Source organism: Augochlora pura, chromosome 4 (assembly GCF_028453695.1).
Source record: "Augochlora pura isolate Apur16 chromosome 4, APUR_v2.2.1, whole genome shotgun sequence".
In the NCBI taxonomy this organism is placed as follows: Eukaryota; Metazoa; Arthropoda; class Insecta; order Hymenoptera; family Halictidae; genus Augochlora; species Augochlora pura.
In genome coordinates, this window is record NC_135775.1 from 5,016,043 (window position 1) to 5,039,687 (window position 23,645).

Consider the following 23,645-nt stretch of genomic DNA (forward strand, 5'->3'; position numbering starts at 1 on the left):
CAGAAATCGGCTCCTACTTTATCAACCGTGTACATTACACAATATATTATGTTTGATTGCAAAATAAAAAGATTTCCAGTCGCTATTAAGGACGTCCATTGGTGTCGCAGTTTTCCGATACCGTGACGCTAAGCCCCGGCGACTTTTGTCGCGTGAAAGAGTGTCAGATAGCCGGGCGAAGCTTGACAACGGGTGGAACAACCGAAGACCCGTGGATTAATCGTTGGCCGCGATTTATCGTAGCGCAACGAGGCGAAATGAAGCCTTTCGGTGTCACGGAATCCGCGGGGAATTTCAAAGGTTTTGTCGCCGGTCCCGCAAACTTGCACGAAAGTTTGGGCACGCGAAGCCTCGCGCGGGCCACCCTCGCGCCCGGCAACTTTAATTGGAATTCTTTCCGGCCCTCCCGCCCACACGCCGCTCCCCCGAAACCACATAGATCACATCGAACCGAGGGAAATAGTTATAGAATCGGCGTATCTCGGTGGTCTCGGATTGCGGTTAATAGTTCCAGCCCCCCTCCCCCTTCTTCTCCCCTTCGTTCGGCCTCTCGCAGCCGTGCCCACGAGCGTCTCGAAGATCGGGCCAAGATTCCGAGTAACGCTTTGTTAGGCAACCGTTTCCCGGGCCATAGAAGAAGCAACGCGAAGATTAACGGAGACGCGGCGTCGTTTTTGTCCGGCCGGCTCCCGATTCAATTCGCCGGCGCCGGATAAGGGAAGCGCCCGGAATTTATCCCGCTGTAAAATCCTGCCGTTCCCTCTTGATATGAATCGGCCGGCCGGCCGCGTCACGGAACCGCGTTACGCTCTTTCCTACGCGGCCGTTCTTCTGTGCCACCTGTTCCGGCCAGGGACCGGCCATTTTTATTTTACTCGCAGCCGTCGCGATTTCGCGCCTTGATTGCGTTACATTAACTCGACCGCGTGTCGCGTTAAAACAATTTGTTGGACGGGGTGATGTACTCGTTGATTCACGAAACTCGGATTTTAATGTTGCGAACTTGATTAATTAATAGAGGTTTACGTGAATTTTTGAATAATAATATTAACGTATATAAATTATGACTTGATTAAGGAGGGTTCATCTTCATGTCGCAAGAAAATATACGGTTGTATTCTAAACAGTTTAGATAACTGTTAGAAATGAGTTCAAAAATAAACCAAAGGGACAGTAACAGATCACTCCACAGTCTCAGATCACTTCACTATCTTATACAATTATACCGCGTTGTTCAAGCAGGAAAACTCGTATTAAAACGACTCTCGAATTTGACCATTCAATCATCCACTGATTACCGTAACGCAGATTCAAGGAGCAGCTATTCGTTACGAGAAATCTCCGGAATATTACATGCGCGACAGAGGCTTACTAGTTCCTTCGGAGGGGACTCGTAGCAGCAAGTTGCAAGCCGTTGTAATCCGCCGAGAGATCGAACCGTAGATTAGATAGTAATCGCGACCGAAGTTCGATCCAGAATTAACAAACGATCGATCGGATATTCAAGCAAAGCCGATTTCGGCGTTGACTAATTTCACGGGGAAAATTCGGAACACAGAAAACTGAAAGCTTTCTTTTGCACTCTCGGCACAGTGGTTGAAGCGTGGCGCCATCTGTTTTCGAAAAATCGCCGAAATGGAGGCTCGTGAAACTCACCGGAATGGCGACGCAATCTTCGATCTCGGTGAGGGGTTCCTCCGAGCAAAAGGTGCCGTCGGTGAGGAAGGGTGGCCGGGGCGGTGGCGGCAACCGGAACTCGGGGGGTGGCCCGGGGCACTCAGGGCACTCCGTGCTCTCCAACGTCTCCAGCTCCTCCATCCTCCACCTCAGCGTGCTGAAAACCACACGGAAAATCAACGCTCGATTAATCTTATTGATGGAACTATTAATCGGCGCGGGGGAGAAGCTTTATCTGCCTCCCCGGCCGCCGACGCGTACCGCCGAACCCGTAATTTATTCCCCTCCACGGTTTACGCTCGCACGCGAGCTACACCCCGGATTCGCGACACTCATTTTTTCACCCTGCCGATCGACGCGTTGAATATATATGTATATATTCGCAAGGAAATGGGGAAAGTCAGAGAGATCTGTCGATTCTTCTCGATATTCACCCGAGGTTTTGCTCTATATGCTCTCGAATATAGCAGTATAAAAGACATGATATAAGGGATGATACGTCAATTTCATTCTTCCCTTCACGTTTGGCGAGTTTTATTTTGTTTGTAATTCTGCATCCTTGCTCGGGCTATTTAAAAGGTGTTTTTAATATTTATTTTAGGAATCAATAAGTAAAGATTCCTTTTGGAAATTTTTTTACTATACTTAACACTTAGGAAGCAATGAATATGAATATATTATTATAGAAGCTGTTTACTTAAAAATAACTCCTTAGTTACACTTGCACAAAAAATGTTCTCCTAAGGTTATAAAATGACGTAATTAATTTTTCTGCAAGTGAACGCGTACAGAATAAATAAAATAAATTTTTTTCCAAATGTAATTATATAATTTTGAACAATAAAAACTATGTCAAAAGATCAATAATTTACGAGATATGAGAAAACAAATATTGCAAAGTCGTGCAGACATTGTCTGCTTTAAAGTAATTTGAAAAAATACTCCCTAATACCATCTTGCAATATTTCTACATAAATATTTCGTCCTATCCACTTAACAGGTTAATAGTCGTCACTTCTATCTTAAAATGAAACGCCATGGAGATCAGAATCCTAGACCATAGAGTAGCCTGCACTCCAGCACGCCATCTACTCGGCGCCGAGTACGCAATAACCTTGTAATTCTGGTGCTGCGAGGGCGCAGGAAACGGAAGGAACAGCCGGGTGGGTCATCGTTCAGATAAACTCGTTAGCGGGCGGGTATCGTCGAGGGAAAACAGCGTGGGGTCCGGTCGCGAGGTGCTAGAGAGAGAGAGAAATAGAGAGAGAGAGAGAGAGAGAGAGAGCAGCGCGGACAGAAGGCCGGTCGCTTTAAAAAAAATTGCAGCGGTCCGAGAAAGTTCGTGGCCCTGGGTTAAATTGATAACGGGGCAGGGACCCCTGCGGCGTGCACGCGCGCGAGGAAAAGAGTGCGGGTGAGTGGAATTCGCCGGCTAATTAAGAGATACGCGTCTGGTAGGCGACCATTAGGAGAGCGCACCCCCCGGCTCTTGCCGGTCTTGTCCCGTAAACGGGGCTAAACGGTCGGTTTTTCGAGGCGCCACACATCGCGTCCTCGGTATCCGGGTGTCTCGTTAGCATAGGGAGCACCTTCGGGGTCGTACCGAGTCGTTCCAGTCGACGCGGAACCGCCGGGAACGATCCAACGGTAGTCGGTATGCTAATAGAGGGGACTTAATTACGGTCTCATAATGAATCAGTCACGCCAACGGTTCGTCTGCGTTCTCCTATCGGTGGCCTCCCCCTCCGGCACACACGATTGTATTCCCTTGATTAATTGTTCTGTCCTCTCCGCGGAACCCCGACAGCGTCCTCTCCACGGCGAGGATCCGTCGCGTGTATCCTCCACCGACGGAATAGACGATCCCGCCGATACCGCGGCACCGGCTATTCGTCATTCGACGAGATATTTCGGTGATCCATTTCGTTCCTGCCCTTCTTCGTCCGCGACGGCAATTCCGACACCACGATTTCTCGGAAGTTCGCTCCACCTCCCTACCACGGCTCCTAACAGCTGATCTAATCTCCGTGATTGGGTACACGCGGTTTTAATTTGCCTGGCTCGCTCGCGTCGCGAAGGTGCGCCTTTAATATTTGCGAGTTCGGGATTCTAATGGCTATTTTATGGTGATTGTAAATTACATTCTCGAAAATTTTTACTGGAGTCTTAAAATTTAATTTACACAAGTTGATTCTAACTCACTGAAATGTTAATCAAATCTTCTATCAACGAGATGGTCTTCATTATTTCCTTGACTACAAAATAAGTGACAAATTTGCTTGTTTAGATTCAGAAATTAATTCTTACATTATTACATCCTACCAATTTCTTCATTAATAATAAAGCGAAAAAATATCTAAAAAGTAATCGACGTCACACAATCAAGTTCTTTCAATTTTAATTCTATTAATTAAATCACTTTCAATTGTTTGAAATTTGTCGTCGCTGGTAAGTATTGAAACGCAAAGAGATCGATGCGGAACAAAATATTCCTTCCAATAAAATATTCAAGTAAGAGCTGAATTTAAAATCCTGTTGGCATGAGAACGGGTCATAATCGGCAGGGATCCGGTCCCCCACGCGGCAAAGAGTCGCTCGAAAATTAAACTCCTCTCGCCACACGGACCGCCGCGTCGCCGACTCTCGGCCGACACCAAGTTACAGAACGTATTGTTACGAGTTTTCATCTGGTCCCGATGGAAAGTCGAAAGACATCGGCGAACTCCCATCGAACAAACACACGGCCGGTCCGTCTCCGGGAATTTTAGTGAAAGCAAAGTTCGCGCGGGACACTATTCCCGGGCGTCGTCCAAGGGAATTCCGGGCGTCGAAGATGGAACAAGTTCGAGGGAATGAAGACGAAGATAGGAAACCGGGAGAAGAGAGGAGCGGGAGGGGGGAGGTGACGTAGAGGGTATCGGGATACTATTTTACCCTAAGCGCGAACGTGCAATAGGGTTCGGGCAAGATGGAGAGAGGGAAAAGAGGAGGGAGCGGCGCGGGTGGAGAAACATGTCTGCCCTCGATTTAATAAATGCGGACTTCTGTTTCTTGGCCGATGGAAGATACCGTGACTTCGACACCCTTTAAATTCTTAAATAGATGGCAGCAGATGAACGCTCCGTTTTGGATGATTTTATTAAATCCCTTGCAATTATTCACTACACAATTTAGTCCACTCTTCGCAACCAACCCCTCGCAGAGGTTATTTTAACTCTCAATCAATTGCTTTACGATTTTTAATTTTTAATATCAGATATTCTTATCGAAATTTAATTTCAATTTAATTCATGGAACTAAAATGTGTGTTTAATTTTAATATTAAATAAAAATTGAAAAAGTTAACTCTACTTAAATTTCTTTCTAGATTTATTTTCCAAGGATTCATTGCGATAATAATAATATAATTATAGACAGAAAAAAAGGCAAGAAAATGTTTGAATACCATAATAATATCTTTTTAAAACTTTGAAGAATTTTATAGAATTTTTAAACGTTTAAATATACATCGCGTAAATAAATAATAAATTTGTAAAGAGTATATATGTTATTGAAGGTTAAAACTCGCTGTTTCTCACGATGAGAAAAATGTGAATTAAGTTACAATGATTTTAAATCGGTTTTCATTATAGTTTAAATCATGAATCATAGAAAATGAAAAGTGGAAGAAAACCGGTACAGAAATTTGATTAAAAGATCGGCGGACGAAAAATTGGGACCATCGGATGCAGGCCCAGATCGAAGATAGCCGCGCGTCGTGAATCATGCAGCGCCAACGCATTGTTTCGCGGGCCACCAGGAAACGTCCGTGGGCCTCGTAAAGCAGTCAGACCCGGTTCAGGAATTACTTCGGTAGGTTAATTGGAAGCGCGCCGGTACGATTCCGCGCCGATAAATCTCACCGCGGCCGCGTCCGCGAGCGGCGACAAGCTCGCGGCGCGGCTCTCGAAATAGCACCGCGACCGAACCCCGGTGACGGCCCGAAAACTCGAGAATTAGAACTGATGCGCCGGGGACACGCGGCGCACGCGGAGCCAAAGTCCGGCGCGAACGTCCGTCCCTAATGAAATTGTGCGGGTCCGGGCGGACCGGACCGAAAAAAATCGCGTTCGTTTTGCGGAACGCACTCGTCGGATAATAAATACCCGGGGCGGGTAATGTTGCGCGCGCGCGCTCGCCGGTGCCCTCTCGGCTTAGAAAACCGCGAACGAGGCTTTATCGTGACGCGGCGGCTCGCCAAATGAAATTTCGCCTAATCAGCCGCGTCTCCCGTATCTGTCGTATCTCGCGAACCGACCGCGGGACCCGGTGAATAATGAGAAACACGAAAAACCGCGCGTGATATTACGCGGCCCGTAATTATTCCATTAATTAAGCGCCATTATAAATCAGTGCGCGCGCGTCGCGGCGATAAGAGGATCGCGACCGGAAAAATTTGACGGTGCCCCGGCCGGTGAAAAAAAATCGGAAACCCTACGAATAGATTTTGTTAATTAAATTCCGACCGATGCGCGGTACCGGTATTCTTCGTTCAATGATCGGGACGTAGTTGTTCTTTGCGGATTTTTTCCGGATTAAAATCCGCGAGCCGTGGAAAGCAAACCTCGCGCGTATTTATTAAATGTGCCCCCAACTGCGGTCTTGATTTGTTTAGCAATGAAAAGCGAGGCACTTTTGGAGCTCCGTTCAATGGACGACGAAAGTATTTGTGCAGCTTTTAAGACGCGACAACTCTAAATCCTATAAATGGCTCGAATTTAGAGACGTTGAACGGCTTGTGAACTTATTACTGAATTGATTGAACTTATTACTGTAATGAGGATTTTATGTAGAACGAAAATCGCCTGCACCAAATACAATTGGAACTAATTATAATTTCTTTCTTACTGAAATAATTTTAATAAGATACATATATCTACATAATATCAATATAATTTTTAGTTATTTATCAGTAGTAAAGTAATCATTATTTTAATTTAAAATCTGTTCACCTGTAAATCTATTTTCTTTTAATCTATTTCTTTCGATCTATTAATTTTATTTTAAAATCTGCAGGAGCTGTATCTACCATTTTTTACGGCCTCAGAAAAATGGTCAAAAAACCAATTGGAATTTTTTAGCCATTGTCTATTAAAATAATCCAATCTAATAAAATTCAATGCACTCGATTCAGTCTCTCTCGTCCTCCATTGTATTTTCTCTCGCGCAAGGCAGGCGAGATCGCGGCGGGACTAAAAATGGCAATACCCGAACCCAGAGAGACGCGGAGGCCCGTCGATCACCGTGCAGGATCGCCTTTACAACACTTTCGAATCGCTGTAAGGAATCGTAATGACTCTCGAACGCCTCCGCGATTCCCTCGAAACCACAAAAGACACGGGCTTCCCGAGGCGGCCGGGCCGTCGGGCGCAGGAACGCGTGGGAGAGACCCGGCGCGGTCGCGTTAGCCGCGTTCGCGTCACACATCCGGTAATTTCATTATGAAAATCCGGGGCGAGACTGCGCGTCGTTCGGCGAGCGTATATGTATGTCCGCGAGCACAGGGGGGGCAGCAGGCACAGCCTGGGAAAAGAACGTAACAGCGGCAGGTCGGAGTTTTCGCGGAAAATTTCATAACGTTCGTAGGACTCGGCTGTCGCGGCCGCGCCATGGACCCGAAAATTCATGGCAGCCGTCGCGCAGTATCCTCCGAAACGAATGTCGTCGTCGCTGGTATTTATGGTCGGCCGGATTCGTTTTAACGCGCCTGCGAGACGCGCGCCGCGCTCTCGTCCGAGAAATCGGTCCGAAGCTGAGCACTTGACGTAATCGAAATAGGACACGACCGTGAGAGTGCGGGAGACAAAAGGCGACGCGTGTGCCGGGAACGATCGTTGCAGTTTGTTCAGGAGATAATGGCTGGCTTAGATCATTAATCCTCTAATAAAGGTTGCCCCCAGAGCTACATCCGTGTAACGGTAATTAATGCGTGCGCCGCGGCTTCTTCCCTCAAAATGTATCACCTGTCGGGCAGTGCTGGAATATTTTTAGACCGAAATGAAAAACTTTCCGCAAGGGTTATTACACTATTTACGAGACCTGGCGTACCTTTACGAGATATATAGCTTTCGTAAAATCGTTCTGAAAATGTACATTCTTTCCTGAACTTAATAAACCAAGTCTAAGTCTTAAATATTTATTTGAAACAATTCAAGACTTGGTTCACTAAGTTCCGGAAACAATGTACATTGTCAAAAATGCTCGACTAAAATATACCCATCCGGATATTAGATAAATATTTATTTGAAACAATTCATCTAATATCCGACTGGGTATCTATTAGTCGAGTATTTTATTCGAATAATAATTATATGACTTATTCAAAGAAATTGCTTTATACAATTAATTATTGTCCAATAAAATTTAATTAACTAAAGAAACTCTGTTTTAATCGATGCTACAGATGCAGTTCGCTCCCTCGAAATCTGTGCAACTCCGTCAATGTATACATAGTATAATCTAGTATAACATCTACACAGTATAATGCCCGCTTATTCCAGGTACAGATCCGCCAGCCTAACAAAGTTCATTAAAAACGCACCACCTTTGAGGCAGCCTCTTACGAGATTAAACGCAGTCATAGCGAAGACCCCCTTGATCACCGCGAGGGGCTGTTTAGCCGGCAACAGAAAAATCTTCAGCGGAGCGAACGTTCGCGGGACGACACGCCGAGGCCGCAGGGCGGCCGCAGCCGCCGCCGACGCGGCGCCGCCAGCGGGAAACTTTAAATTAACTCGTTTTAATCCCGCGGGAAACTTAGCCGTCCCGCGAATCGCTCTTGTCGGGCTCCGACGTTAAGTAATCAGATTAGCTCGAACCAACCTCGGGAACGCGGCGGAAATTGCGTTAATCCAGTTTCGGCGGGGTGGGGAGGGGAGGGGAGGGGAGGGGGAGGGGGGGTCCCCGTTGCCGCTCGAAACGTTTCGGCTAATCGTTTTAAAAAAGCAAATTTTCCCGGGCGTCCATCGGTCGCCGGTCGGGCCGCCCACCACCACCACCGTGGGAGATCACCTAGCTAACTTTGCTAAAGAGGAGACAAAGTCACCCGGTGGGAAGAGCCGGGGGGTAGACGAGATTAATTTGGAGCGTCGCGCGAGGTATTCCGGCACGCGATCACGACGCGCTGAAGTTCGAGCATTAATTATCATCGTTAAGCCGCGGCGCGGCGCGGCGCGGCGCACCGTCCGCCTCGTTGCCGCCGCGAAGATCCATCATTTTAGACGTCGAAGGTGCCCCGAGAATGGATTCCACCAAGGTTTTCAACTTTGACGCAGCCGTGATATTCGATACAACGGATCCTCAGACCTTCGGGCTTGCTAGACGCGGCCCCATTGTTCTCTACGTCGTCGACGTGAACGCGTCGACGTCGCGCCGGCGAACAATCGCGGCTCGCGACCAATTGTCGCGTCGCTGATATCGTTCCCCGCGTGCTATTCGTGGAAACGGACACCCGTAACAGTGCCACGATAATTCCGCGTATACGGTCATTAACGAGAGGCAAAGCACGGGGGAAAAGAGACGAAACGCCGAACGTTCTCCTCTCCCTCCCCCCCTGTGCTCGAAATGACATATGAATAATTCGCCGGGCAACGGGAGCTTTTCGCTCTCTGGAAAGACCCGGCTCGTTCGAAAACGAGCGACTGGCCGCTGGATAATGGAAATAAAATGGATCAGCCGCTGTCTCATTGGACGCGGCTGATTATGTTCCGCGATGCATTTTCTATTCTACCCTCCCCCTCCGCGTCGCTTCCCATTGTCCACCGGTTCCTCGTGAAATATGAATTCGCCAGAAAAATTTAAGGACGTCTTCTGATTGACGCGGACAATTTTGTTTCACGTGAAAGGCCAAAGGAATGCCATTTTTAGAGATACCGAATGCATCGCACTCGGATGCGTTCAATATGCAATTGCGGGGCACCAGAAAAGAACGGGGTACGATATTTTCTTCGACGAAGTCGAAATCATAGGATGAAATTATAATTTTTCCTAGAAACATAGGGAAATGTTGGAAATAATGAAACATTTTAATTAGTGACGGAATTAGTGACTTAATTTACTGACGGAGCATTTTTAGTAAAACTTAACCAACTGACAGGTATATGATATCTATTTTCGTAATTATTATATTTTATTGAAATTTTCGGAAGTTATATTTATTTAACTGTCTGGAAAACAGTAATAAATATATATTAGAATACGTAGAGTAAAACGAGAAATCTGTGTTAACAATATCAATAAATCTACCACTTGGATGCAATCTGATCTTCTCTCTTCTCACTTTATCTTAATTCTTCAGCTGGTCAGTTAGAAAATCTTTCCTATTGATAAGCAATAAACAGAAATGTGAAAATACTTCACTATATTAATCATGTTACTAGGAAAGTCGTATATATACGCCCTCACAAGTTTAGCAATATGTACGAAAGCCATCAATATACGCCCCCTACATACTATAGACTGCAACACGTTCAATATTGCATCAACTTGTCATGAAAACACGTTAAACGGAACTTGTTATTTATTATCAAAATCGAATTTATGATTATCTTACTAATAATGTGTAATAATCACCGCGACTAATTCGTCTATTTTGTTTTATTTGTACTGATGGTTCTATCTGAGAATATATTATAGTCAAAGGGTTAACTAGAGCAGTATCAGATAAACATTAATATCATCGTACCTTTTACCCCCGATGTATAGTAAATTCCTTCGAATCGTCCCACAGCTTGTAAAACAAAAATGGACAATTTGAGAAGAAGAGATACGATTATTCGACCCTCGCGGCTCGTTTTTATAGCTGTTGACAATCGGCGAGTATAAAAACGAGACTCGAGGGTCGAATAATCGTATCTCCACTTCCCCAATTGTCCATTTGTGTCTACAAGTTGAGAAGCAATTGGAGAGGATTTACTGCAGTTGCTGCGAAGCTTGCGAAACGTTGAGACAATTTTTGCAAAAATAACACAGCTTTCAGCCAAATATTTTTTATTTTAGCTCGACTTCGCTAACAGTGATTAAGTAAATGGAATTATATAGAAGAGAAAGGCTCTGGTCATTTACAATATCGGATACTAAAAATAGAGGCAACGCCGCCTTTTCATTTCCCGAAGACTATCCGCTCGCCGTTACGCGTCGCGGCGCGTGTCGACGCGATCCGTTCGCAGGTAATTCCGCGCGTGGGCGCGCGCGAACCGCGAGCGAACAACGAGCCTCGAGCATCGTATTATCCCGGACAGGCGTCGGCTCCGCTCGAGTCCCCGTGCCTCGGTTTAAGCGATACGAACTGGAGCGTCTCGCGCGTCGGTAGCCGCGGCCGATACGCCCGCCCGAAGATGATTATCGTTGCTCGCGAACGCTCTCTCCGCTCCCGCGGTTTATCGGCACGCGGGTCATTTCCGGCGCGCGCCGAGATCCGCGAAGCCTAACACCGTGATTATGAAACGTCGCCGTGTTTTCTTTCGAACGGCGCGGCGTGCTCCACCCACATCGTTCTCAATTTGTCCGCTTTCTCCGGCGGGCCAGTGTCCACCGGCCATCAATTCCCGTCCTCTCGCGATCTTCGACCCACGCCGGAGCGGATCCATTTTCGTCGCCGGCTTTGAGAGCTCGTCGACCATAGCGAATCCCTCTGTGCGAATCGCGCGCGCGGCCTCGGCGAGGGCGATCCGCGCCCCGTGAAATCGCTCGAGGAGTGCTCGCGTATCTCTGCCCCAATTGCGGGCCGAGTGCCGTTCCGCTGGGACGGGTCTTTTCTCTCGCAGACGCGCGACGATCCTAATGAAAGGCTCCAATTACCACTGGAAAAACAAGAGCCCGGTAACGAACGGCGGTGCGCGATCGCGTTCTGACCTGCCACGAAACTCGCGGCGACCCCGTGCAACGCGCGCGCGCGCGCCGCCAACTTCTTCCTCGCTCGAAGTTCGCGGAAAGATCGGCTCCTTAAACTTTAGCATCGGGAAGACCGTCGGTTTGGCTGGGAAACTTGGCTGCTACACGACTCGTCCATCCTTGTGTTATTAGGAAATTGATTTTCACGAGGAGAGACGACCGTCTGAACAGGTGATAGGGTGGACCTACTTTCACTGTTTCACGACGAAGACGATCTCAAACTAAAGGTGTACTTTGTAATGCTAAGATCATTCTGTATATTTCGAAATTGTTACTAGGAATGTAATAATTAATAATATCAACAATAAGACAATTATTTTCTACTTTTAAAAGTATTAAAATTTTATTCAACTCCTGCCGCTTAAAATTGTTCTAGGAAATTTGTTTTAAATTTGTATTTAATTTAATCGTAATGTAATTGTAAATAAATATTATCAATTACACAATAAAATTTGTATTAAATTTCTATAATGATTTGTATTCGCATCTTTATGCACAAAGATCTGCAGTTTAATGCATGGAAAAGTGGAACGTACAAGTAAAAAATATTTAAAAGAAACGAACGTCTGGTCAAAGGATACTTTATACATTGATTTGTGGAACGAAGAAGTAAAAAATGTTTAAAGGAACGTGTATCTAGTCCGAGGACATTCTTATACGCAAATGAACGAACAGGTATAGAATATTTAACATCGAGATCTATTGCCCTATAAATATTACAAGTATCGTATAATTTTTATAAAAATGCGTGCTCGAGTAATGAGCTATATTTAACAGTTTTTAATGGAGGCAGCAGAGCGACTTGAATAATTATGAAATCACAAACGCGAAACCGGTCGTTTGACCCGCGGTGGTGGGTTTTAGCGTTAAAAGAAACGTCCGGTCAAAGGACGGCAATTCGCCGGCGACCGTAGACACCGTCTTATTTTACACGAGCCGTATCTTTGTCCTAGGTAATACAGCGATCGCGGGGGAGTGAGGTCTCGCGCGCACCGGGAACATAACTCACGCGGAAAAGACTCGAGGCGTCCTCATCTCTATGTTAATCTTCCCTTGGCCGTGGAGCAGCCGGCGGCGGTTGCCCGGGCTGCGGCGCGACTCCTTTCTCCACGGGCTCTTCTTTCCCACCTCTTCGCGGCTCGTTTATGCGAGGATCGTCGATTACCGGGGCCTCAACTCGTCGGACCACACCGAATCAAACGGCCCCGGCCGTGCGCGCCGGTTTCACATGGCGCGAAAGGGGGCTGCCGCGCGGATGAAACTCTCTCGCGGCGAGAGAACGGACACGACGGGAAACGGGGCGTCTCACCACGACCGGACCGGTGCGTGTCGTTGAAATTGCCGATAAACGCCGGGGACATGCTGCCGGATCGGCCGGTTCGCGCTGACGTCCGCGTAATTATCGAGTGAACACCGGCTGCTGTTATTACGATTTTATGGTTATTAATGGGGACAGTTCGCATGCGGACGCCTGGACGCTATTAATTCAGCCAACGAGATCGAAGGTGATCGTCGCCCGTTACGGAAAGTCGGATCTCTTTCTTCGCACGGCTGCGTTAAGTAACGATTTCGGGATCGGCGTGGCTATTAAGTCATTTTCGAGAAAAATATGGACGGAGTAAGCAGGTCAGGCATTCCGTATATGGGTGTTTAACGCTGCGGAGAATTTCGAGAGTGGCCAATAAAGGCAATGCTCGACGCAAGTTTCCCGAGAAACATGGTACAGAAATTAAATTCGTTGATGCCTTATCTTATCGATAAACCATTACGCATTTAATAAGTATATTACGTGTGTAAAAGCACGTGTATATTATATCGTCGAATATAGTAATTAACAGACTGATGCGAAATAAAAACTCCCTCCATCAATTGCGATAAATATAAATTAGATAATAAATCCTTTCTTTCTTCCATCGCTTCGATAGATTTAAAATACTGCACCGACATTTTCAATTGCAAAATCTACCAATTTCCCTGGTCGTTAACGCTGCTAAATCATGCACTCCTCTCTCGGGCTCCATAAGATAGCCGAACAAGCAACGAAACCGGGAAGGTCCTGATAATTTCGCTAGAATTATTGGCGACGGTGCGCGTTTAGGCGCACGAAGGTTCCACGAAAATTTTTGCCCGGTCCGATAAGGGTGGACGGCGCGGACGCGCAATTATTTCGGCCGAATTTTCGCCACCGGCCGGCTCATTACGATTATGCATGCAGCCGGGATCGTTTCCGGGCCGGTATCTCCGGCGAGAAAATTGCTCCAACGTGCGTAGGAGACGTTATTTATAGGCGGACGGGCGACGGCGGGAAGGGTTGGCGCGGCGCGTTTTGCGAAGCCTAGGGTCGGCGAAAAGGGCGCGGTCGTCATCGCGGATCCCGATTATTTCCGCAATAGCGGCGCGCCGGCCGGCCCTCGCTCTCTACGCGAGCGACTCTCTCCCGTTTGATTTCGAATCGGCCGCGACTCGGTTTTAATTAGGGACACCGACGGCTTCATAATTCCGTAGCCGAGTGCCCTCGGCAACAGCCCCCCTGTCCTCGCGATCAACGCGAAATCCCGGCGGCCGCCGGATCGACGTTTCCACCGCTCGCTTATGGACCCGGTTGTTTATTAAATGTGCGAACGGCGCGACGCGGAGATTATGTTGCTTTTAGCCCTCTATCGCGCGCTCCCTGTATTTATCCGTCTGGATCGAAAAATTAATTTTTACGCCGATACGCCCGCGGGTGCTTTGGCGGCAGGGCCTGCTTAATTCGGGGGGAAACGGCGAGCTTGATTGACGATCTTCGTGCGAATACACGTTCGAGCTTTTTTTTTCTATTAATCATCTGCAATCGAAGCTAGCTAAATTTAAAATCCTGACCCCGGTATTTTCATTTTATATGATTTATTGGAACTTGTACGTATCAAATGGCACACGTTGACAAGTACAATACTTGTAACAAAAGTGCATAGTTATAAATAAAGTACAATACAGGTTTTTATATATCTACAATTTTAATATCATCGTCATTTATTTCGAAACGTCGTAAAACAATTATTAATTGTGTTTCGAAGTCGCAATTCGTATGCAAGCGAAAGGGTTGACACATCAAGCGTCTACAAATTAATTCCAACACAAATAAAATAATATCATTAACGAAACTGAATCTAAAATATTTTATCATTTTTGAATTCTAAATTTCTTAGCGAATTTAGAATATATTACAATACTTTTCATACAACATATTACGATAAATACAAATTGTGGAAATGGAAAGGTACGACAAAAAGCAACCTATATTTAACGAATTGTTCAGCCGTCGCGCGACCAGCCGCGGTGCTCGACAAAGTAAAAACAGGTTTCCACCGGCAAATACAAGTAAAAAGATTCAAGTACAAAGACGCGTAATTGGACCCTTTCGATCTTACCGCATGCACGAGAGAACCATGAAGAGAGCCGGATCGAGCGTCGTTTGGAAGTCAGCCAAGAGTAGCAGGCGTTCCCCGCCCGAGGCATCGATGATTTGTTTAGCGGTACGACTAATCGTACAAAGTAGCGAGCAAAAAAAAGAAACAGCCGCACAAAGCTCGGAACTTTATTCCGTAATAGAGGCGGCCGCAGACGCGTTATTCTTTCCGGAAGCGCGCCCGCCGCGCGATATTTCATTCTTTTCACGACGCCGCGATCGCAGTCGATACACCCACGTATCGCGCAGTTTGTCCGGTCTAATAAATAATAATGGTAATAATTCCTGCCGGATGGAAGAAACTTTCCCCGTCCCTATTGCGCTACCTATCCAGGCACGGTGTCTCCGCGGGGAGTCCGTCGCCGACACCATCCACAATGCTAGGGTGGTAGTGGTAGAGGGTGGAGAGGTAGGCCACTCGAAGAAAAAGGAAAAGAGAGAGAGAGAGAGAGAGAGAGAGAAGTCCGGCGGTAGGACGTGAGATACGAAATTATTTATAAGGCCGACCAATAAGCTATCAGAAAGCTATTAAAAGTTTCCGCGATCCAGAAATAACCTTCGAGCCCGGCGATATTCTCCGGAGGGTGATCTCCCGTGCTCGTAACATTTCCCAAGATCCCCCGGAGCTGCACGTCGTACTGCGGCCGATGCGTGCCGTCTGACGCACTTTTTTCCTCTCTCCTTCTTCTCTCTCTCTCTCTCTCTCTCTCTCTCTCTGTCTCTTCCACTCTTCCCTTTCTCATCCCATCCCGGCGTTTTCCACGAAAGAAAAAGAACATTTCCGCCGGTCGCGCACACCCGGGAGAACCGCGCGCGTTTCCCTGGACGTCCGCGGCAACTCCCAACGAATCGTTGGAACTGCTATTTCGAACTCATCCCGGCAATTTTTTATCGGATTCCTTTGTGGCGAGGCGATCGAGTCTTCCGCGCTTCCGTTTCAATCTCGAGGATCGTCCTCAAATTTCCGGGCGCCGACCTCGCCGGCTCCGCTCGTAAGAGGCCTTCGCCATTAAACGATTTTCAGCCGTCGCGACGTTTCGACGTTGCTGGAATTTTCAACCGAGCCTGGTCCCCGTTTCGTATCGTTCGACGGGTTAGCGAGGTCTCTCGAGAGGGGCGTGGGTCGAGACGCGACGAATAATAATATAGCCGAGGACAGGGCGCGCGCGAGCGGTTCGCTAAGGAACCGGTAAATTCGCCCGGGCTTAACGATCCGTAAATCTGCGGCACTTCGGAAAATACGCGGGCCGCCCACGCGCTATAATTTTCCGCGTAACGATCGCGAGAAACCCGCGGACACGCGTCGTAAATAAAGCGAACGCGAAACCCGGGCCCCCGTCCCCGCTCGCCGGGGCGACGAAGTTCGAGCGGTGGTTTAATTCTTGCGTTTGTAACTGTCCCCGGGGCTCGTCGACGGAATTACGGTTTTCCCAAGGATTTAGCGAGCGTCCGCGCGGATTCGCCGATCGGCGGAAAGCCGCGATCCGCTGCGATGTCTCGGAACGTTTCCATCGGAAATCGTCGAGCGTTTTCCATACGGGCGGCGTCGACGCGTCAATTTACGCAACGGGGCTTGCGGTTATCGATCGATCGAAAACGATCCGTTTCTTTAGCACTGAACCTACCGAGTTGATCGAAATGACCGATTCCACGCGTATACAATTTTTTAGATTATAGACTTTTATATACGTAATTATTAAATCGATATCAAGATTAAAGCATAAATTATAATAGAAATGGTGGAAAGTCTAAATAAATCCAGTTTTGCTATTATTCTAAAGCAAAACGCGCAGGCACTGTTCGAGCTCGGTAGGTTTAGTGTTAAACTACCCTAAACGTTAACTCCTTGCACGATAATAACGAGTCAGATAAAGATTCCACACAAGATCTAATAAATATGAATATTATTAATTTATTTCGAATCGAAATCAAATTTAATTACACCGTTATCGAAGCACAGAGACGAAGACAAATAAAGAGAATATAAAAAGTAGGAATTGTTTGGTTCCTATTAAAGAAAATATTAAGAACGAATGAATGCTAATTAACACAACGTGAAAGGTATGTTAGTGCGAGGGGTTAAAACCAGTGACGTCAATTAATATGAAAGAAAACTGGATGGCGAACCTGAACTGGAAAGCATAGAGATTGTATTACAGGTTTGCCATGGTGACAAACCTACGCGATTCTTTGCAGCTCGTTGCAGGTATTTATGCATTCGTGTTACGTACGAACGACATGCAGTTCCGAGCAAGAAAATGGTACTAAAAATCTCTTAGTATCCTGTTATTTATTCTGAATGATAATAAGTTTCTATTTAACCCTTTTAGTACCGGCGAAAAGAACGTGCCTAAGCGAAGAATACCGGGCCGAATCTGCGAATTTGCAGAGGTTTGCGAAAATGCTCGTAAAAACGAAAGTAGAAGTGATATTTACAAAATATAAAAGGCAGCATATTCGGAAATAAAGGGAGAATAAAACGATACGAATTGTGTTTCATTATTTGTTGAAAATCATATGAATAACATAAACATAAGATATAACAGAAATCGTACAAAAGTGATTACTCTTTTTCAAATGGTAATTGCACATAAAAAATGTCATCATTTGGTCATAGCTCTATATACATCATTTAGTATAATGTATAGACATTGCATTTTGCAATCATTTGCAATACAATAGCAGAAGTCGGATAACAAAACGGAAGGATAACGCTATGATGCACGGCAAGCGTCAGACAGATCTACTACACAAGTGGATCGTGCAGCTGGTAATACGTCACTAAAAAAAATATAAGTGTTATTATAGATATTTATAGTTAGTTTTCTGGCGACTAAAAATATGTAATGTCACCCATATTGAAACAAATGTTGGTGATCAAGATCAGAATGATGCTTTAGGCATTGTCGTTGTGGCGACGACATGTAATATTTCCTTACTTTTACTTACACAAGCAATTTATTAGCATTGATGCTTACTAATGCATATACCATGCAACTCTTTATTGCAATTGGAATACTCTGATAACTATCATAAACATCGTAAAAATTGCGATTACGGTCCAGAGAAACTATCCCGTGTCGACGAATATCCGAGGGATATCCCGGGTCCCGTTTCTATCTTATCGCTCTAACATATACAGACCCGCGGCACTAATCAACATAAAATATAACAAAAAGTTAAATCTAATAACCATTTTTTCACTTGTGTTGCATCGAATATGAACCATTTTAACATTTTATAAAGTTATTTTGAAACACAGACCTCTTGTGATGAGTACAATAAGGCTCCAACGGAGGCGCGACGATATATCGTCGTTGGTATTTTTGGCAAGTGCACCGAACGACGATATATCGTCGTTCGGTACTAAAAGGGTTAACGTCCAATTAGTCGCTGACTTGGAATAGTTTTTAGTTGAATGTATTGACCCTCTCCGCTGGAATATCGTGACAGGTTTGTTAAAAAGACTTAGAACATGACTTTATTTATGAATATTTGAATATTTAAATATTTAAGCAAAGATTATCATACTACACATATAGATCTCGTTAGTGAAGTATTAGTTGCTGTTCAATGTATAAATATATCCAGTACTTGCAATTTAAGTGCATATACTAGATGGTTTTTCTGACATCGTGGATACGTTCCTGTTGATGAAGAGAATGTTATTACTGTACCATTTAAGGAATAAATAATTTACGTAAAAAGAAAATATCTTGAATATCGCGTCCATTCATGTAATGTTTAACGAATGAATTTCTAGATTCAATTAATCTTTAAAATAACTCTTTCATTTATTAATGTACCTATAACCTTAAATATATCATCGTCTCGTTCAAAACTTTTAGAGAATCAATGAATTAAATTTATTTCTTATTGAATGACTTAATCGGCGCGAATTCGTTTTACCGAAAATTATCGAACGAACGCTAGCTTTCTGTCCCGTGTCCTCGCGGTGTCATTGATCTACATCAGCAGGAAGTAGACAGCGTTAGTTACCTCGACAGAGACGAGACAGACAAGCCGAGAGAGAGAGAGAGAGAGAGAGAGAGAGACCAGAGTTCTCTCCTCTCATTCTGTCGCGGTTGACCGATCGCCGGTGCACTAAAAATGATTGATACGCGATCTTTCAATTACATTTGCGCCGGGGGTTCCCAAGAGATCGCCGCGCGGGCAGGAAGGTCGCCGCGGCGGCGATCCGAGATCGATCGATCGGCGGATATCGCGCGCGCGTCCCGGTGTTGTTCCCCGGACAAATTTATAAAACGCATTAATCGCAGTTCGCCGCTGCGCAACCGAGTGCTCTCTAAATATTTGTCCTGTGACGAGTTGGCATCGATCCCCCAATGATACAACCGGCCCGGAGTGTTTGTAGACACGCGGAGGAGACAGAGGAACGATCGGGGTTAGAATGGCAGCCGGCAATCTCGCAGGATCATCCCCCTCGGGCAACATCGATACTCTCGTCACGAGCGTGACAATCGCCGGACGCCGCGGCGAACAAAAGTTGAACGGTGATGGGGGAGGGGGAGGGGAGGGAGGGAGGGAGGAAGGGTCCGGCGGTCCGGGGCCGGAGGGTGAGAGGCCGGGTTTTCGAAACTGTCGCAAAACTCTCCGGCCGGCCATAGAAACAAAGTTTCGTATCCTCTTTCGCGACTCTCTCTCTCTCTCTCTCTCTCTCTCGTTCTTGCCAGCAGCAGCAGCAGCAGCAGCAGCGCGCAATTTGACGAGGACCCATTCGCGCACACGCCCGGGTTTCTCGAGAGAGTCGCGCTAGACCCGTTGCCGGTCGTCTCGCGCGAGGACCGTTTAATTCTCGACGGCGTTTCGCAACGAATTTAGGGGTTCCCCGCGGCTCGGGTGGGGTTGAAAAGCCTCGGCCATTCTCGGTAACGGGCAAAACCGTTCCCATTCTGACATAAGTTCACTCTATTTTCCAATATCCCGGTTTACCGGGGAGGGGAACCGGCAGGAATACGGCGAAGGCCACTCGCGAGGAATTCCGCCCGCCCCGTTAAATCCCGTTGCCCCCGTTACCGATATTGCGCCCCCGTTACCGCGAGCTGGCACCGTTCCTGTATCTCGATTTCCCGCGGATCGGTATAATAATTTCCCGCCGGTCGGAAAACTCGGCTCGTCGATCGCGCGCGTACGCCGTAGGAGAGAATCGCGACGAAAGGGAACGCAACCAGTCGCCGAAAACTGCTCCGCCCCGCCCGCGCCCCACCGTCTCCAAACCACCCTCGTAACTTTCTTCCCGTCTCCTTTCGGCTCCCCCGCGCCCTCGCCCACGCCGCGCTATTACACCCCTGGCGTATTCCGTCGGGAGAACTTTTGCACGCACGTGTTCCACGTTTCTCACCGGTGCTTTATTAAACCGAGACCCTCCTCCTTCTCTTCCTCCTTCTCCTCCTCCTTCGCCGCCGCCGCGGAAACGACTTCGAGAGTCAGGTATTCGGGAGGGCAGGTGTCGGGTCGTGGATGTTGCGTTACCCCGTCGCGAAAACCCAACCCCAGCGACGCGATCCCCGTACCCAACCGGTTTACGATCCTGAGGGCTGTAGTTGCGCGCGCGCGCGCGTTGGTTGGAACCTCCGGTTTATCGGTCGTTAACTTCGCCGTGATTAGCGTCCTCCCTCTCTCTTTTAACTGTCGCTACTTTACTCGAATCGAAATGAGACGTCGCCGGCGAAGGTCGATCCGGGGCTCCGGAACACCTCTAAACTTCACAGTCATCGCAAGGTAGCGGGGAGAGGGTTGCTGGGACGGATCTGCTGCTCGGCAACTTTCGGGAATCCTGTTTGAGACGTGTTTACGAAAATTGTTGCTGATCGACCCCGCTTGGAGAGCCGTGGACGGTGATTAACACGTTCGTCGCCGGTGACGACGGCTACTTTCTTTTGCTAATCGCTCTTCTCGGAGACTTAGTCATTCGGGGCGGGGGACAAGAGGTATTTTTGTGCGGGGTAAACGCCCTTTGTGTTCGCGTTCGGGTTCGTTTTGGTTGGACTAGGGAGTTTACGCTCCGATGACCGATATGGGTAATTAGTAGTAACGATTTCGAGTTTGTGAATGTTAATATATTAGTTTAAATATGTTGAAATCGTTACGAGAAAAATTCAATTTCTATTTGTCTTCTGTGGACATTGTAGTATGTTTGAAATTTCGGAGAAACTCGAGGATGTATTTAATCCTAAAACAACCCCCTTCATTTTTTTAGTGTAAATGACATTGCGAGTTTAGGGGTGACTCAAAATAAAATCCTAGTAATCAAAATATTATTTATTACTTTTATTTTTTACTTTTAAGACAGCAATGTTTTAATATTTATTTAAACGTCTGCAGACAATTTAAAAATGTTGCAGGATCGTCGTCAACCCCATAGAATGATTCTAGAGTTAAACTGACAAGTTTATATAGCTTAGAAAAATAATCTAATTATAATTGTAAATTAGAATTACTGGCACAATTATAATAGAAGAAGAGGAAGAATATTTAACAACTGATTATACGCTTGCGCCCTGTCAATAACAATAACAGTTTCTAAACGATCAGATGTCAATGATAACAGTTTCTCATTATCGAGGCGAACATCGTCGAAAAGTCATTAGGAAGCTCCTAATAATCGCGCAATAATTGCCGTCGCTACAGCTCGAAGTAATTCGAAGAAATTGTAGAACGACGCATAAAGTTGAATCTTGCTAAGTAGCGGCCCGCAAGGTGCCTCCATCTGTCGCCGTTTCCGGACACTATTCACTGCCAAGGGCGCAGCCAAGGCGCCCGTATTCGAGCGCGATCGACGAAACCCTATTCCTCCGATCCCAATTTCGCTACGATATCGACCTATCAAAATCTTGCGGCTGCCTCTCTCTCTCAAAAAAAAAACCGGCACGGTACAATTTTCATTGGGGAGGGCGAAAAAACGCAGACCGCTATTTCCATCGGTCAATTTCAGATCCAGTCACTTCAGAGCGCAACGTTTTCGAAATTCGAACCCGATCGATTCGTTTCGGCTACAATGCCGGTAGTCCGTAGCGTGTGCACCGCTTCCTCGTCATGCGAACTTCGTATTTGATCGCGACCTTTGCCGGCGGAAATTGTTCCGGAGCGTCGAGTATCAATCGTTGCTCGATTTTTTCCTTCCTTTTTCGCGGGTCCGGTGTGTTTTTTGTATTTTCTCTTTTTCGCGGAAAACGTTTCGGCGGGGGGGCGTTCACGGTGGGCGAAAAAAGGGGGTATTGCTACTTTGACGCGTCTACGGAAAAAGAACGGATAAACAGCTCGGCCATGTTTTCAGAGAGTCGTCGCGCGAGAACTCCGCGCGCGCCTCCCGGCATCGTGAAAATAAACGGTGTGCACCCGCGTCCCGAGCAGAAAACGAACTACTCCGGGACCACGAATTTTCGCCGCGTGCAAACTCCACTCCCCCGGCCATAAGTTCCTAATAACTGTCAGAGACAGGCGTGCCCACGCTCGCCATCGAGTTCCCGGCGGTCTCCGGATTATTTCTAATTTCATCCCCCCGTCCACCCCCTATCCACGCGAGCACGCCCGTATTCTCGTGGTAACTTCTTTTAAATCGATCCACGACGATATCACGGCACACGAACAGTATCGCGGGAACGTTCCGGCATCATTCGACTCGTAATTTCGCAAATGGAAACCACGCTTCAAGGAACGGTCCGCCCCCCCCCCCCCCCCCTTAAGGGTAGTTTCCTGTCTAGTTGTCGAGAACATTTTTGTCCGCGGAAACTACCGTACGCGACGAAACTGCGGCATTGTTGCGCTACGAGCGTAGGATGTGCATCAATTCTATGATTTCTTGCGGGAGTCGTCTTTCCAGGGGATTTTTCTAATATTTCTTCGTTTCGCGAGAAGACCGCTACAAATGCTTAGAAGATTCCACGAGACTGTAATAACTTTTCTAAATTGTACTTTCTGGTTGATTATATTCTTCGATCACAGTTTGTAGAAGAACTTCGTAACGAGAATGGATTCCTAAGTCAGAGGATGCGGCGATTATAGCCAAATGGATTTCTAGCGATAACAACGATTTGCGAAGCGACCATCACTGACTCGAGCTTTAATAGTTTTTTAGTTTGCAAAACTCCTATAATAGAGATCGAATGCAAACGATTCGTTAGCGCATCAGACATTTGATACACTGATTCTATGTACCAAATAACGCACAGGTTTTCCTGGGAGAAAAGATCACGTTTTAGTGGATGCTGGCTGAGAAAGCGCTCTTAATTACCGCGATGAAAATTCTCCATTACCGTGGTCAATCGAGGGTAAACATCGCTGGGATTCGGTGGAAATTATCCAACAGGTGAACGAACCTCGGTAAGCCGGACGATAACTCGCGGGAAGGAAAACACGAAGCGCGGTTGCATGTGTATTCCGGCGCGTTAATCTCGCGACGCTTCTCGCGACCCGCCGCGGGTATCGATCCTCCCGGCGTTGCGGAGAGAACGAGAGAGAAAGAGAGAGACGGAAAGCGTCGAGACTCTTTTCAATTCCCGTCGGAGATGCTTTATTTGTTTGCCCGCCGCGTTAAGTTCCACGCTTCCCCGACGCGGCTCGGAGCGAG

General features: G+C 46.7%; 1 protein-coding gene across 1 annotated transcript in view; it reads right to left on the bottom strand.

The window, feature by feature from the left end:
* The window catches only part of Pxb (putative Hedgehog signaling attenuator pxb), a 473,162-nt gene that overhangs the window by 102,226 nt on the left and 347,291 nt on the right, over positions 1-23,645 (bottom strand). The window contains exon 2 of the mRNA XM_078178703.1: positions 1,657-1,834. Coding sequence (XP_078034829.1) covers positions 1,657-1,818 — 162 coding nt within the window. The 5' untranslated portion in view covers positions 1,819-1,834. The remainder of the gene's footprint in view (positions 1-1,656; positions 1,835-23,645) is intronic.